Source organism: Nycticebus coucang, chromosome 5 (assembly GCF_027406575.1).
Source record: "Nycticebus coucang isolate mNycCou1 chromosome 5, mNycCou1.pri, whole genome shotgun sequence".
Taxonomy (NCBI): Eukaryota; Metazoa; Chordata; class Mammalia; order Primates; family Lorisidae; genus Nycticebus; species Nycticebus coucang.
This window is the reverse complement of record NC_069784.1, coordinates 83,526,060-83,543,866: the sequence shown is the minus strand read 5'-3', so window position 1 is coordinate 83,543,866 and position 17,807 is coordinate 83,526,060. Positions and strand designations below refer to the sequence as shown.

The 17,807-nt window shown below is 42.8% G+C and overlaps 1 protein-coding gene across 1 annotated transcript in view; it reads right to left on the bottom strand.

Moving 5' to 3' along the window:
• CRYBG1 (crystallin beta-gamma domain containing 1) overlaps nt 1-17,807 on the bottom strand; it is a 223,588-nt gene that overhangs the window by 20,801 nt on the left and 184,980 nt on the right. Inside the window, exons 9-17 of the mRNA XM_053590627.1 lie at nt 14,100-14,226; nt 12,057-12,092; nt 10,881-11,038; nt 10,258-10,384; nt 10,018-10,163; nt 3,532-3,658; nt 3,312-3,344; nt 2,198-2,310; nt 546-675 (exon numbers count right to left, since the gene is read on the bottom strand). Coding sequence (XP_053446602.1) covers nt 546-675; nt 2,198-2,310; nt 3,312-3,344; nt 3,532-3,658; nt 10,018-10,163; nt 10,258-10,384; nt 10,881-11,038; nt 12,057-12,092; nt 14,100-14,226 — 997 coding nt within the window. The remainder of the gene's footprint in view (nt 1-545; nt 676-2,197; nt 2,311-3,311; nt 3,345-3,531; nt 3,659-10,017; nt 10,164-10,257; nt 10,385-10,880; nt 11,039-12,056; nt 12,093-14,099; nt 14,227-17,807) is intronic.

The window sequence follows — 17,807 nt, the reverse complement described above, 5'->3', positions numbered from 1 at the left end:
CTGCAAATCAATAACAATAATAAAAGATGCAGGAAACGGAATAGAGTTGCGTGCAAAGGATATGAATAGGCAAGTCACTGAACCAAAACCCAAATAATAGATAAGAGATACCAACCTCACTAACTGTGAAATACAAAGTATTCCAACCATGACAAAATACTTTCTGCTCATTCTATCAAAATGACAAAAATGAGAAAGAATACTCAGTAATGGCAGCAATGTGGGAAGCAGGAACACACACGCACTGCCAGGGGGAGTCTGAACGGAATTGGCTGCAGTGAGTAAAACTGCCCGTTTGTAACATGTGAAATCCCCGTGAGAGTCCCACTAGGGATACGTATAAAGATTAAATAAGTAAAACAGGGTAGTGGAATATGTGTACAACTGTGATTCTAACTAGAATCAATAAACAAGATGTACGGGCAGCCACACAGACAGCCCCAGCTTTTACCCTGGGTGAGGTCTGCCTGCTGGTTACCTCACTCTGCCCATCAGCTAATGAACCACACGTTTCTGTAACGCTGTATTCACTCTGACATACTTACAACATCTATGAAACGAAGAGACTTGAAAGTTGCTCCAGGCAGGCAGCCCATTGCAGAGAGACAAGGGTAATGGCCTTCCTCCAGTATGTACTGATTGCCAGAGAAGTTTTCTCCATCGTATGCCACCCAGCTACAGGAGGGAAATCACACACACCGTGTGCAGAGTGAGTATTCCTATTCAAGAAGCCTAATTTTTAGAGGCACCCTGCTATGAAACACGGCTATGGCTGTCAGAGTTATTCTTTAAAAATATTTAGATATATTCACTGCATTTCATCTTGTGTCAAATTAATATTCATACAATGTCATTTAACTTTGCATCTGGAAATAAAGCTTTCTCCATGAAAATCCTCATGTTTTTATTTCCCTACCTATTAGCCTTCCCGGCTCCTATCATGGTGCCACCATTCTTGCAGCATCGAGCTCTCAAGTCCTCTTTAAATGAGACTCTTGCAACCTTCATAACCAGCCAACCACCACAGGCTATTGATTTCCTCCCCAAATCTGTCTCTTTTTCATCCTCATTCCTGATCCCCCTGCACTGGGCCAGAAGTCAAAATACTACACTGACTTGGATAAGTCACTTAGCTAACCTTGGTCTCAGCATTTTTGGAAAAATGGTGATTTACCATGTTTCCCTAGAAAGTTGGTCTTTTGTTGTGTTTTTAACACACCAATTGTGTGTCAGGTAATTTCCCACTGCAGGTGGTAGAGAGCCAAACAAAGTCTCCGCCATCTTGAAGTTTAGACGCTAATGAGCAGAGACAGACAATAAACAAGCACTAACAAACACCCACATCCTGCAGTAACACACGAAGCAGGGGAGGGATAAAGCGGAACTGGGACGGGGTGGAGGTTCGTGCTAAGACACCGTGAAGCTTTACTGTCAATCTCTGTATTTGAATGCAAAGCCAGAGCTCTTCCACGGTACAATGCTAACTGATAGAACAGTGTTATTTCAACCAGAAGTAACTACATAATGAAAGGTACTATTACTATCATCATTAGACTTAATTTTTCATCATGTCTGGCACAGATTGCCCCAAGGGTTTCCTAAGTCTCCCTGACCTTGGGGACTCTCCTCTCTAGTGAAGCAAGCTTTTATAAAATTATCATTCTCAGCATGGCATTTTGGACCCATTGCCTTTACCCTTGCCTGTGTTCCCTGTGGCATCCATCTAAACTCACATGCTCAGGGCGTCTTCGTGGCTTGGTCCCACTCTCCTAATCAAAGCTGGCTTTGCTTCTCCCCAGTCCAGAGCTCTCTGGGGAGTATGCTCCTTGATCAGCATGCACACCAACTCCACCCCAGCCACATACGCCTCTTCTCCTATCCTCCTCCTATCTACAAAAATCATGACCTTAAGGGTCATCTAGAGTCCAGCTCTCCCTTTACAGGTGGTGGAGCAGGCATGGAGACACAGCATCTGGTGTGACTTCTATACAATGAGGTGGTCTTCACCTTCACCAACCTACCCTGACGTCCATGTGCTCTGGCATCCAGCACTCAGATGGTGTAAAACACACTTTCAGACCAAGATGGTAGCTTCATACAGTGCCAGGCCTCTAACAGGTGCCACTAAATACTTGCTGATGTGAGAATTCTACTCTATCCCAGTGACACAGCTCGGCCAAGCCACTGTTTTACTTACCTGCCTCCAGAAACTCTGCAGGACATGGTAGAAAATGAACCATCAATTTGACTTGTTGTTTCTTCAAAACACTGACTGTGACCTTGAAACTGTGGTTCTGAAAATAAGTGAATCTTTGAAAAGTAAACAGAAAAACATATAATTATTTTCTGAAACACGTTAATTCATTCAGCCTTTGAAATGATTACCTAAATATGACCTATTAACTCTTGTTACAGTAAACTGGTACGAATTTTATAAATCCTTTCATTTTCTACTTACGTTAACCATCAATTAGAAACATGTTGGCTTGCCCATTCATGACAATTTAGTTCAGAGACATCAAAGGAAAATCGACAACAGAGTAAGTTTCTACAGAACACCCTGTTAATAAGCCGTGAAGCATTTGAAAGCTTTATGGTGGCCAAAGTTGTTAATCGGTTCTAGTATTAACAATAGACTATTTTGGAAACATGTACTATAGTTTTCCTCCCTCTCAACAAAAGATACTAAATATCTTATTAGAATCTTATACATGCCAATAAAGGAGGCTATAGTGATGTTTGTGTCTCTATAATTACTGGTTGTGTGAACACTTCCATTAAAAAACCTAATGTGGCTCAGTGAGTAGGGTGCCAGCCCCATATGCCGAGGGTGGCGGGTTCAAACCCAGCCCCGGCCAAACTGCAACCAAAAAAAAAAAAAAAACAAAAAACCTAAATATAGTATGTAACACTGCAGTTGATATTGAGTCATCCGTTATTCAACAGGCTTGAGTGAGATCACATAAAACGTCTAATGCAGACATAGCAAATAGGAAAATTCATTTTACTATTTATGATAACTATATGCTGTTGTTTGAATATCAATCTTAGTGTATTGATATACAGTGATTCAACGTAATGATATAGAATTCAGCTTTACACAAAAAGATCATTTTATAAGCAATCTTCAGACAGGGGTCAGTGTTATCAATTAAGCATTAAAGTAAACTGAAATCTTATTTTAAAAATACAATTATGCTTTCAGGCATAACTAACAAAGTGTCCCAAATGTCTGACATTTTATACATCAGTTCAGCTTTTCAAATGGAGATCCCCTAAATATTCAAAAAATAGAATATTTTTGAAGTTACCTGATTTCGTCTCGTTGGGCCAGTGAAAGAATCCTAAAAATGTTTAAAGGGAACAGAAAAGGAAATGAATAAAGCTGACATACTGAAAAAGTTTTTTCTTCCACATTTTTAGCAATTAGAATATTTTCTGTAGCAATAAATATTGTATGAGCCAGAAGCACACACAAAAGAAATCCAGAGTTCAGTTAAATATTTTCAATATAAAAATATGACTCCTTACCAAACATATGGGTTGAACAGAAGAGATCTTACAATTTTTGCCTCCCCAGTCCTCAAAAGTGGTATAAAATCCTTTATCCAGTATGTACTGTTCTCCTGTGAAGTCAGGATTTTCATAGGCTACCCATCTAAAGAAACGAAAACAGTGACTTGGTATAGTTAATATTTCACGTAGTAAAACTACCCCACACATTAGGGCAAATGCGTACCATACAGAAATTTTCATTTGTTTTATTAAGTGGTAATAATTTTTTAATTAATAATTAATTTTTCTGATTTTCCATTAATCTTTAGGAGCAGATGGATTTATCTATATGACAAATCAAAATGGTAAGGGAAAGAGTATTCTTACGTGAACTTTTTGGTGTTTTGCTTATCAAATCCTATCTCTGAGGAATCTCCAATGAAAAGGCTTCTCTGTGTTTTGTTCTGATTTTATTCTGAGGAAGCAAATTGGACTTTTAAGAAGAACCTAGTTTTTTAATAACCATGCAAGAATTCTTCTTTTTGCCGGGGTTGGGTTTGAACTTGCCACCTCCGGCATATGGTGCCAGCACCCTACTCCTTTGAGCCACAGGCGCCACCCAAGAATTCCTTTTTTTAATCAAGATTAAAATAATTCAGTGGAAAGTTCTTAACAGGAAGCTGTGTCTCTAGTCTACAACAAACCGCACTGAAAAAACAGTTAACAGAAGGAATGCTAAAGTAAATAAATGCAGCAAAGTAACTAAAATTTTGCTTCAAACAGTATTTCCAACATGAACAAACCCTCAGAAATACTAAAAAGAAGTCTCTCTTGGAATATCTTCATTTATTATCTTTTAAGTGATCTTTACTCAGGAAAATCAACAAAACTTTTTTTTTTTTTTTTTCTTTTAAGAGACGGGGTTCTCACTGTGTTGCCCAGGCTAGAGAACACGGCACAGTCATAGCTCACTGCAACCTCCAACTCCGGGGTGTCAGCAATCTTCCCACGCAGCCTCCTGGGTAGTTTGGACTATAGACACATACCACCAAGCCTGAGTAATTTTTTTTTTTTTTTTTGGCAGGGGCCAGCTTCAGGTTCGAAACCTCGAACCACCCTCAGTATATGGGGCCAGAGCCCTGCCCACTGAGCCACAGGCACTGCCCAGCCTGGGTAACTTTTTAAAATTTTTGCTATGTTGCTCAGGCTTCTCTTGAATACCTGGGCTTCAAGAAATCTTCCTGCCTCAACCTCCCAAGTTGATACTGGGATTACTGGCCTGAGCCACCACACCTGGCAAAACTAATATATTGATTTTATTTCCTAACCAAAGATAAAGTTTTTGAAGGGGAAAAAGTTTGCAATTCTGTTATATTCAAGAGACATTCAGTGTTTTACTCAATTAAGTCACTGCTTTCATGGTCCTCTCAAAGCTTAAAGGAATATTATCTACTCTGTATAAGCAGAACTTCCTAAAATGCTTTCATATGTTAGCACATTTAATCTTCTGAGGAAATACTAATGTTCCCATTTTACAGATGGGAAAACCTAAAGACACAGAAAAAGAAATTATTGTATCACTTGATAAATACTGACTGACCATTTGCCATGATCCAGGAACTAGACTGGAGGCTCCAGAAAAACAAAGCTGAGAAAGACAAAATCCCTGTCCTGCGACATTCACAGTTAGCTAAGAAGCAGCGCATGGAGTTATTTGTAGGTGTTCTGAATAGGAAAGGACTTGTTCAAGGTGACATCATCAATTTAGTGGCCAGAATATAACTGAATCTCCATTTCCTGAGGCTCCCTGGGGTCTCCTCACTTTAGGACCTGAACTACTATTTACTGTTGTAGTAAACTAACTCTAAACAACCCACATGCTCTTAATTACAACAGATTGTGACTTTACTATCTAAAGAGCTGATTTAAACAAAAACTCAAGTACAGTCATCATTAGGAAATGAACAACTAACCAAAGAAACAACAACACTGCACAAGTTTCCCGTTACAAGTAGCCATGACTGCTAACACCCGTGCACTTGCTTGTGGCCATCCGAATGGACAAACCGCTGTAAGCACCAGGCACAGTCCCTTTCAGGAAATGCTGCCATCCCACAACTCCCGTTCCAGAATCTCATCAGCAATTTTCAAAACCTTTACTTCATCAGTGTGAGGTCAGCAGTTAGAAGACCTGGTTTCGTCTGTGGCCATGAACATGAACCCTCAGGTAACTTTCAAGAGGTCACTGAATCCTTGTGAAAGTTTGCATTTTCATTTCTTTCTTTCTTTTTGCAGTTTTTGGCTGGGGCTGGGTTTGAACCCACCACCTACGACATATGGGGCCAGCCTTTTTTTTTTTTTTTGGCCGGGGCTAGGTTTGAACCCGCCACCTCCGGCATATGGGACCGGCGCCCTACTACTTGAGCCACAGGCACCGCCGTGCATTTTCATTGCTAAGCAAGGGAGTTGGACAAGGTCGCAGTGCCCACACGATGCGGCCAGCACAGCAGCACAACACGTGAGGACCTGTGTGTGTTCACGGGGAGCCCTGTGGGCAGGAATGCCTGCACATCAAGAAAATTTACAAAGACCAGAAGTTAAAAAAAAAAACAACCGAAAATTAAAGAGGATAAGCCATATCACAAAAACAGTGTTCCCAGCAGGACACCGGGTCTGCACAAGTTAGAAGACCTTTCTGTTTGACTTCAAGGTTTGGAGGGAGAAAAGGCAGTGAGGAGAGACTAAATACAGAGGAGAAAGGCAGCGGCTGAGCGAGCCCCAGAAGCATCACCCAGCCACTCTTTCTGCTACGTTTCCCTATAAAATCTAGCACCCCCGTAATCCTATCTAATTCACTGAAGCTGAAGCAGGCAAACAATTTATTAATTATAATTGTTACTTGAATTGACGGTAGTGTTGTTTCCCCTCCCAAGATGCAGCTGCAGATCATTCATTCAAACCCAGATCTGAGATTTTCTGCTGTATCTAAGATCTCAGAGTCTACTTAAAATGTATACTTGGGATTCTTAGGAAAATTCCTTAGTGTCCTTATTCAGATGTATTCCGTACACATGATTGAACACTTCTCTGTTTAAAGACTGGAGGGGGGAAGGGAAAGCCACCAATACAAGTACCAGCAGGTCCCAGCCTGGTGGAATAATTAATTGCTCAACATTTAAGGGCAGCAGAGCAAACCCGCCCTTCTGTGGAAGGCCAAAGGAAGAAGAATTTAAAGCAACAACACTCTTATTTTTTTACCTGAACTTCAGAAATATTTCATTTTGCTCTTAGTTTTAAAAAATCAAAGCAGTTTCTACTGTTTCACCAAGAATATAGTATGAAACTACAAACTGGTAAGCAGGACTGTCTGGGGGGATTTCTCTTGACATTCCAGTAAGAAATGAGCCAGTTCTCAAACACCTCAATTGTTGGACTCATGAACATCCTTCCTGAAGGCTGTCCTCTTTTCTCGGAGCTAATAATGAGTTTACTACCCAGAGCGTTTATTACCCATGTGATAATGAGCCTTCTGGGGGAGACTTCCACAGAACAAGAATTACACACAAGTTTGTTTCTAGCATTGAGTTCCAAATGGGTATATGTCTACCATGGAATACTATTCAGCCACTAAAAAAGATGGAGACTTTACATCTTTTGTATTACCCTGGCTAGATGTGGAACACATCATTCTTAGTAAAGCATTACAAGAATGGAGAAACAAGAATCCTATGTACTCAATTCTGATATGAGGACAATTAAGGTCCTAGTACATGGTGGGGGGGTGGGGATGGGAAGAGCTGAGAAAGGGGAGGGAGAGGGCGGGGGGATAAGGGATGTGGTTCACCTTTTGAGGGCCGAAAGAATTATAAGAGGGTCCTTATCTAACAAAAGCAATCAATGTAATCTGGTTCTGTATACCCTCAATGAATCTCCAACAATAAATAAATAAATAAGTAAAAATAAAAAATTAAACCTGAAAAAAAAAAAAGAAATAATCAAACTGAAGTGTTTATTATAATAATTTTCCTTCAAAACAATTAAAAATGAATAGCTAGTCTTCTTCGTCTTGGCACATCTCAGCCTTCCCAGCCTACAGGCCTAGCCCCCAACACAAGCTCCTTTGCAGTCTTCCCTGTGCCCACGCTGGATTCCCAAAGCGTTTAGTCGCCACCTCTCTTGGCAATAATTATGTTTTATATAAATACTGTAACTTCTTTGAGGGTATAACGCTTTATACATAGTAGAACTCAATAAATATTTGTCAAATGACAAACTGAACAAAACACGAGGAAGCAGCTGCCCTGGTACCTACAGAAGGCCTTCCACATCCAGCGAACGTAAAAGGAAGCGGTGTGTGTGTGTGTGTGTCTGTGTGCGTGCGTGTGTGCGGTGTGTACCTCCCTTCAACTTCCTCCTTGTACCAAAACACAACTGCTGCAACCAGAAAAAGCCTAAGCCAGGAAATACAACTAGTAATAACTCAAAATAGAAACATAATGACAACATTTTATAAAGGAAATTGATTTCAAGTAAGCTAGGGCTATGTACAAAGGAAAGGAGATTGGCTCAGGGCACTGCAATTCTACTGAATGCCCTCTGGGAATTCGACCAAGCATCCTCTGGCTTCCTTTGTTAGGGTGGATGACTGGGCCCTGGCGAGCAGAACCAATACACCTGTGAGAATCAAAATGCACACAACAATTTCATCTGAGTTGGTCCCTATATTTCCCTTCTAAATAATTAGCTTTAAAGGCAAGCAAAACACCGCAGAGGCACGGCACTGTTTAGATGACTTCTGGCTTTTGTAGACAGCCAGCTATGATTCTAAAATGTTAGGACTCCAGAATAGGACCCAATAGAAGGCACTTCCTGTTATGAAGGCCAGGCGAGGTGGCCTGTAATGCTAGCACACTGGGAGGCAGAGGCAGGTGGATTGCTGGAACTCGGGAGTTTGAGATCAGCCTGAGCAAAAGTAAGACTCTGTCGCTCCTAAAAGTAAAAAAATTAGCCAGGTGTCTCTTGCCAGGCACCTGTAATCCCAACAACGTGGGAGGCTGAGTCAGAAAGATCGCTTGAACCCAGGAGTTTGAGGCTGCTGTAAGCAAGGATGACACCACGGCACTCTACCCTGGACAATAGAGCGAGATTCTGTCTCAAAAGAAGAAAAAGAAAAGAAAAGAAGACCCCCAAATCACTGGTGTCATTCTGCCAAGATGGCACCACCTATAACAGCCTACACAAGAATTTGGTGAACATGTCTAATAGTAAAAGTATATTACATTTTAGATACATTTCAAATATCTAGGGCTATTGTGGAAGGCCGCATGAGATACAACCAGGGTTGAGGCTAGAATGATTCAAATAGCCTGTATCACTATAACATCCCCAAACACCTAACATCAAACAGAACCAGTCTCAAATTATTTCATATAACTATTCAAGAATATTCTTACTTATGACAAATTAGAATAGGCATCAGCCTGGATTAGAAGAGAGAGTGTGTAACTCCCTATAATGGTATCTACTGTACTTGCCCATCTAGACTCCATCCTTAAAAAGATCAAACTCTTTCTGAGGTTCCCGGGAACCAACAATCCCAGTCACAGCTTGGTGGCTCCTCTGGGCTGGCCTCTGCATCCTGGCTCTGGGAAGGGGCATATAACCCAGACATGGCCATCTTCCTGGCTACAGGGACTGGTTGAGGCGTGTGCATGTGAGCCAAGCCGAGGAATCAAAGTGAAACGTGGAACTTGCAAGGGAAAGAGAAGTTCTTTTTGTGCAAGCAAGTAGTTGGGAGCACAAAAGCCAGATGTGCTCACAGGCTTCCAGATGCAAAGGGCCTGCCTAAAATGAAGCCAACATGGCGAAAAGCCCAGTCAAGAGGTAAAGATCAAGTTCTGATGACAGCGTTTAATCCCCTGCACCCACCTTACCTGCAGCAAAATCTCCAGGACTTTTCAGTTACTAAGCCAGTAAGTTCCATTCATATCACATGGGCCAATTTAGCCTGGCACGGAGTCGCCTGCCTCCTAAAGAGTCCTGACTAAACCTCTTTCAATAAAAACTCGCTTCTCCATCCATAAAATGTTCAATGGCTAACTCCAGGTATATTGAAACAAGTGTAATTATGTCAAACTAATAGTGAAAAAAATATACAGGAGCCGGTGTAGGACTAGAGGAAAATAAAATGGAATTCTGTCCCTGCCTCAGGTTTCTAATGTCAGGTAACTATTATTATTGGACTTCATGCAATGACCAGAGAAGCAGATCTGTAGATTTCTATCCTGATACCAAATAGCCTACTCCAACATGACATCCATGTGAAAAAAAAGAAAGTATGACAAAGATTTTTTAAAGCATTTATGAAAATATCATGGCAATAACTAGTAAGTGGCTCTTTTCATGTTTCGCTGTTGAGATAATTAGTTATGAAGTGCCTGCTTTGAGTCACAGACTATATCGTTTTAACACAAACCAAGGTCAAACCCATGTTTAAAATTACAATCCGATCATTTCACTTACACTCCGCTCAGTACGTTAATGGACTGTGTCTTCACTCCATATCCAGTCTCCTTTAAATTAGCAACAATCCCCAATACGTCAATACTGGAACCTTTGGATCCAAAGTTTTTTTCACTGTACATAATCATGTGAGCATTTGAAAAATCCTATTGAGGAAAAAAACAATAATCAAAATTCAAAGGCTAGTCATTTATTATCCAAAAAGGCCAAGTATCCGCCCTTAGCTTTTCTTGAACTTACACCTAAGATAGGTCGTAAAGACTGAAGTTCTCTGTCGTAACCTCCCCAGTCTTTCCAGTCCCTGTATTCTCCTTCCTCTAGCAAATACTGATGACCAGTAAATTCAGGCTTCTCATATGCAACCCAGCTAAAAGAGAAAGAACACAGTAGTAGGAATTTTCAGACATGTTAAAATCTTCCCAGTTTCACTGACAAACAGCCATGTTACAAACGTCCAGTAACACAGGATAAATGTTCTTCAAATTATAATTTAAATATTATGACTATTTGGCTATTTACAAAATCACTATCAGTAAGTATTTCTAGGGGAAATGTATAAGATCTATAAAAGGCAGAAGTATAAAAATTAGAAAGCAAACAGTTGAATGATTTGAACTATAATTCTAATAAACAAGCCTAGAGATTTGATCCATCTGGATGGGCCAATTTATCAGCCTTACTAGGTGAACGGACCCCATACCTGTCTTCTAAACCGTTTTCTCAAATCTAGTCAGGAGAACATGGATATATCAGCCAAAATTCACCATGCCCTAGAATCAGGAAGGTTGTCCTGGTGGGAGGGGGCATTTATTACTTTATAAAGGAAAAAAGAAGAAATCCTTACAAGTAACCCAGCTACTTACATGCCTCTTAGAACTTTCATGGACCCCACTGACGTGAACGGCAAACGACCACCTCCAGTTGTTTCTTCCGTTTCACCACTGTCTGTGACGAAACTACACATGTCTGTTTCTAGTTCCATACATTTTCCTTCAAAGAATGGCTTTTCATAAATAACTACCTATGATAGAAACGATTAATTTGTAAGAAGTTAAATATTTCAACAGGTAAGCATTAAATCAGACACCTCATATCACTAAGACTTGGAACATAAATTAAAATTTTTCTAAACATATTCTTAAAAATTAACTAAATAACAGCATCTGATAACATAGTAGGAAAAAATTAAAAAAAAAAAAACTCTGGCTTTTTCCCTGATGTGGTCTAGCCCAAAGCAAGGATCCAAAACACACTTTCTTTTTTTTTTTTTTTGAGACAGAGTCCCACTTTGTTGCCCCCAGTAGAGTGCTGTGGCGTCACAGCTCACAGCAACCTCAAACTGTTGGGCTCAAGCAATCCTCTCGCCTCAGCCTCCCAAGTAGCTGGGACTACATGCACCTGCCACAATGTCCAGCTATTTTTAGAGACAGGGGTCTCATTCTTGCTCAGGCTGGTCTCTAACTCCTCAGGAAATCCACCTACCTTGGCCTCCCAGAGTGTTAGGATTACAGGCGTGACCCACTGCACCCAGCCCAAAACACAATTTTTGAACAATTGGTTTTTATTGAATGTCTAGAACTGATATTTAGAATTTTGCTCAGGTCAAACAAAGGAAGCAGAGGATTCTAAAGTTGCTTTAAAAGTAAAATAAAAAATGGTAGTAACATTCAAGTATGTGGCATAGATGTGGGAAACTACAACGGCAGAGCATTGTGGAGGAGGGAGAGATTGTCTTCAAAAAGTGTTTTTCTGGCTAACTGGCAAGTGGCAACAGCCTTATGATTAGAAAACACAACCACAAATTATAAACTGCACGCCACAATGAACCTTTGAGGCTAAACACATGGTTAGCACTAACTAGGGCCACCAGTTTCATTTTCAGCCTAAAGGACGGCCCGTGTAAGTCAGGGCAGCCTCCTTTGACTGCATTTATGTTTGATAGAGGTTTCCGTGTGAAGTCCCACACGTATTATCTTTATAGAGTGGGACTAAAACTTTAAATAAATGTGTGTATGTATTTATTTAATATGTATTTTTACCTTTGGATCTGTAGGGAATTCAACTTTACGGCCACCCTGGAAAGAACAATGACATAGTAAGAAAAATGGTTTTCCACCGATACGTCACCGATATATATATTTGCCATAGCAGTTTATGGTAAGCCGTTGGACCTCACAGTGTGATTATGCTCCAGTTCGTTTTGCTTTACATGACACAGTCCCCCAATGGCCAACAATGCGGATGATGGCGTGGAGCAGACAGACTACAGCAGAGCCTCACGTGGAAACTCTGGAAGCTGAATCTGCGTGGTAGGTATTGTTTTGGGCCTGTTAAGTTTCGTTGTTGTTTTTTTTTAACTTGGAAAATTTCTCATAAAAATCCCTGCTCTTCTTGAAATACAATCCTAAGATCTGACATCCATGGAAGCAGATTCCCACAGGTAGCAACCTTCTCCTTCTGCACTTACTAATCCTACGCTGGGCACATCTTCAGCCAGGGCATATGATGGTTTGCTCGTCTCCACCACTCTCCTAGGCTCAGCTCTCCGCCACCTGCATTTGCTACCTGGCCACTGGGAGCATTTGATTTTACAACCCATGGTCTACAAAACTGCTGAAGTTCACACAGCATAATCTGGAGCTCTCAGAAATTATTAAACTATTAGATAAAATTTAAAACATATCAAAGGATAAATCAAAACAATAGTTCTAAAAATCCCTAAAAAACTCACTGATAATGAACCAGAAAAAAAGTTATTACATAAAAATATTAAATAGGTCAAAAGTTACAATCAGCACTGGGAAAGTCAGAAAGTTTTTTTTTTTTCTTAACCAATATGTCTTTAACAGCTTAAAACAAGTACAGCCAAAGATGTTCAAAAGCACCAAATGAACTGTAATCATGAAGGAATGTGGCCGATTTTATCAGCAAACTAGAGAGATTTAGAGATTAGACAATCAAGTACATGCCCTTTTCAAAAGTAATTGTCTTCTAACACCATAAACTTCAGAGTTGTTTAATCATCATTACCAACTGCTTTTTAAACCTGGGGCAATTCTTTCATATACTCCAAAACTAATGAAACACTGTTCTTTGTTGTTTTTTTTCTTTAATATTATTCTTCAAAAGTGGATTTGATTTTAAGAAAAATAAAAAAAAGCCCAAATCATTTGCATTAAGGCCAGTGAATATGCAGATAATTAAACCAAATGCTCTGGCAGAAGGGGTCAAATTAAGATAAAAAATTCTCTTCCTAACTTTCTAATTTGTTTCAGATTGGCTATGGGGACAACTGCAAAGTGACGCTTCAAAAACACGTTCATCACAGAGCCTCACTCTGGCCACAGGTATGTAGCGAGCCACTGCTACAAGTGGTACACACTATACTCAAGCTTGGGGGACCAGACAGGTGCAGGGGTTCCTCCCAAAGCTCACAGCCTTGCAGAAGAGACCAAGAACAAGGCAAGTACAGCAACAAGGTAGAAGCAGCGCCAGGCTCCTTCCAAGGCAAATACTTGGAGGACAAAACTTATTTGGATATCCAGCCCTGCCACCCTGCTGGCTGCCACCCAGCCCAGCCTCCTGTCCCTGAATCTGGTCTCCACTGCGCCCTGCGCTTCCCAGCTCTGCACCTGGCTCATGCAAGTGCAGTCTCTGACAGCTCCATCTAAAATAATCCTGCTCATTTTTCAAAAATGCAACTTGATTTATCACAAAGCTCTCCTAATCGTCCCCCTTCTTTGTCACATTACCCACAAATTGGAATTTTATTTGTCCTTCCTATTTTTCCACCAATGTTTAATTTTTCACTCTCTTCACTTATTAAATCTACATCGGGCTGACGTTGTGTACACTCATCTGCAGCTCTGCAAGGCTGAGGATGCCTTGAGGCAAAGAATATAGTTTTATCTACTTTTTTATCTGTACCATCGAGCCCGTAATTGTTTCTATTATTTCTATCAAGGAATTGGTCCCACTTACTACATACTTGTTTTTAAAAAGTCAACTTTATTATTTCAAAGTCACACCCTGTGGGTATCAATGTCAAGCTGACAAAGAATCTGCTTTGATTTCATTTTTACCATTTTCAGAGGCCGCATGGATCCGATGTATGCTGCTTCTGTATCCCAGAAGGATAAGTCAGGGTATTCACCAGGCTCCAGGATGCAAGGGATACCCTGAAATCCAGGTTCTTCATAAATAAGCCATCTAAATAATAACCACCAAAGAAGGAGAGAAATGGAGACATCTCATTATTTATTTCAAGTTTTCCTCCTATCTGGTATAGAGGACCCCAATGACAAGAGGACAGGAACAGGAGAAGATAGGGACCCACACAAAGATCAAGATAGAGTAAGCCATTACAGGCTGCTCTTCTGGGTCTTTCACTTTTCTCCTGGGCTGGCTTTGCCCACTTAATTCATATGATTAGTTGAGTGGCTTCTAAGTTCCACCTAATCATCTGTCATGGCATCAAAATTATTTTCTTTTAATTTCAGATTAATATGAGGGTACAAACGATTAAGTCCATAGAATATTATTCAGCCATAAAAATGGAGACTTTATGTCTTCTTTATTAACCTGGATGGAGTTGAATAACATTCTCTTTACACAAGTATTCCAAGAATGGGAAAAGCAAGTATCCAATGTCCTTAATACTAATATGATACCAGTAGATGAACTACTCATCCACGTGGTGTCAGAAATTATTAATAGCTAACATCTCCCTAGAGCTCACAAGGAATGCCACAGGGAATTTCATCTAATCCTGGCAATAAAGCTATCAGGAAGGAATATGATTGCTCCCATTTTACAGATAAGATTAGGTAAATTGCCCAAGGCCAAGGGCAAGCTGATCCAAGCAGACTCCAGAGCCAGGCTCCTAACCACTTTTTGTGGCAGTTTTCCTCATTGCAGGGAGCGCACTGCACATAATTTACTCCTTTCACAATTACTCAGGACCATCCCTGTGGGTGATCACTGCTTAATGCTCAGTGTCCACCGAGTCTTTGAAGGTCCTACCGACTGCTTGTTCCTAGGACACAAAGCTTTCTGAATTCTGATTTTTATAGCTTTTCAGCACCCCACCCTTCTATCAGACTTGTCAGCTGTCACTTCTGCTTCGGTCAAGGAACAAGCAGCCCCACCCTCCTCTAAAGGGCTAGAAACCAGGAAACCTGTTAGAACTGTCTCTAAAGACCGCAAAGTCTTCTTGGTTCCTGAAAAGGTTGTGGGAAGGTGAGGATATTGGAGAAGTGTTTTTTATAGAACACCTTTATATAAGAGAGGTGTTAATGTAGTCCTGTTCATAAACAGAATTCTTTGTGACCACTTAGCACTCTCCAACTCTATAAAATGTCTTTCCTGGGGCACTCCACCATGCTATGTTCCCAGAATACTATGCCAAGAAGGGGGACATCAGTAAATTTAATCTTTTACCAAAAAATGGGTCTGATGCTCACCTCTTTGTTCTCAACTTTGGCCCAAGGCACATTTTTCGTGATGGTTTTTGTTAACGATTCCCCTGGATAAATCAGTAACTTCTTTAGACTCACTAATTATACAGGGATTTACAACACACACATGTAAAAGAATGTTGGGGGGCTGGGCGTGGCATACAGGTGGGAGATCAAAACAAATCTGCAGCCTTAGAAGTCCGGGATGGCTAGGAGGAAGTGTGCGTGGAAGTGGCAGTGAGGGAGGATGGCTAGGAGGAAGTGTGCGTGGAAGTGGCAGTGAGGGAGGATGGCTAGGAGGAAGTGTGGGTGGAAGTGGCAGTGAGGGAGGATGGCTAGGAGGAAGTGTGGGTGGAAGTGGCAGTGAGGGAGGATGGCTAGGAGGAAGTGTGGGTGGAAGTGGCAGTGAGGGAGGATGGCTAGGAGGAAGTGTGGGTGGAAGTGGCAGTGAGGGAGGATGGCTAGGAGGAAGTGTGCGTGGAAGTGGCAGTGAGGGAGGATGGCTAGGAGGAAGTGTGGGTGGAAGTGGCAGTGAGGGAGGATGGCTAGGAGGAAGTGTGGGTGGAAGTGGCAGTGAGCGAGGATGGCTAGGAGGAAGTGTGGGTGGAAGTGGCAGTGAGGGAGGATGGCTAGGAGGAAGTGTGCGTGGAAGTGGCAGTGAGGGAGGATGGCTAGGAGGAAGTGTGGGTGGAAGTGGCAGTGAGGGAGGATGGCTAGGAGGAAGTGTGGGTGGAAGTGGCAGTGAGGGAGGATGGCTAGGAGGAAGTGTGGGTGGAAGTGGCAGTGAGCGAGGATGGCTAGGAGGAAGTGTGGGTGGAAGTGGCAGTGAGGGAGGATGGCTAGGAGGAAGTGTGCGTGGAAGTGGCAGTGAGGGAGGATGGCTAGGAGGAAGTGTGGGTGGAAGTGGCAGTGAGGGAGGATGGCTAGGAGGAAGTGTGGGTGGAAGTGGCAGTGAGGGAGGATGGCTAGGAGGAAGTGTGGGTGGAAGTGGCAGTGAGGGAGGATGGCTAGGAGGAAGTGTGGGTGGAAGTGGCAGTGAGGGAGGATGGCTAGGAGGAAGTGTGGGTGGAAGTGGCAGTGAGGGAGGATGGCTAGGAGGAAGTGTGCGTGGAAGTGGCAGTGAGGGAGGATGGCTAGGAGGAAGTGTGGGTGGAAGTGGCAGTGAGGGAGGATGGCTAGGAGGAAGTGTGGGTGGAAGTGGCAGTGAGGGAGGATGGCTAGGAGGAAGTGTGGGTGGAAGTGGCAGTGAGGGAGGATGGCTAGGAGGAAGTGTGGGTGGAAGTGGCAGTGAGCGAGGATGGCTAGGAGGAAGTGTGGGTGGAAGTGGCAGTGAGGGAGGATGGCTAGGAGGAAGTGTGGGTGGAAGTGGCAGTGAGGGAGGATGGCTAGGAGGAAGTGTGGGTGGAAGTGGCAGTGAGGGAGGATGGCTAGGAGGAAGTGTGGGTGGAAGTGGCAGTGAGGGAGGATGGCTAGGAGGAAGTGTGCGTGGAAGTGGCAGTGAGGGAGGATGGCTAGGAGGAAGTGTGGGTGGAAGTGGCAGTGAGGGAGGATGGCTAGGAGGAAGTGTGCGTGGAAGTGGCAGTGAGGGAGGATGGCTAGGAGGAAGTGTGGGTGGAAGTGGCAGTGAGGGAGGATGGCTAGGAGGAAGTGTGGGTGGAAGTGGCAGTGAGGGAGGATGGCTAGGAGGAAGTGTGCGTGGAAGTGGCAGTGAGGGAGGATGGCTAGGAGGAAGTGTGGGTGGAAGTGGCAGTGAGGGAGGATGGCTAGGAGGAAGTGTGGGTGGAAGTGGCAGTGAGGGAGGATGGCTAGGAGGAAGTGTGGGTGGAAGTGGCAGTGAGGGAGGATGGCTAGGAGGAAGTGTGGGTGGAAGTGGCAGTGAGGGAGGATGGCTAGGAGGAAGTGTGGGTGGAAGTGGCAGTGAGGGAGGATGGCTAGGAGGAAGTGTGGGTGGAAGTGGCAGTGAGGGAGGATGGCTAGGAGGAAGTGTGGGTGGAAGTGGCAGTGAGGGAGGATGGCTAGGAGGAAGTGTGGGTGGAAGTGGCAGTGAGGGAGGATGGCTAGGAGGAAGTGTGGGTGGAAGTGGCAGTGAGGGAGGATGGCTAGGAGGAAGTGTGGGTGGAAGTGGCAGTGAGGGAGGATGGCTAGGAGGAAGTGTGGGTGGAAGTGGCAGTGAGGGAGGATGGCTAGGAGGAAGTGTGGGTGGAAGTGGCAGTGAGGGAGGATGGCTAGGAGGAAGTGTGGGTGGAAGTGGCAGTGAGCGAGGATGGCTAGGAGGAAGTGTGGGTGGAAGTGGCAGTGAGCGAGGATGGCTAGGAGGAAGTGTGGGTGGAAGTG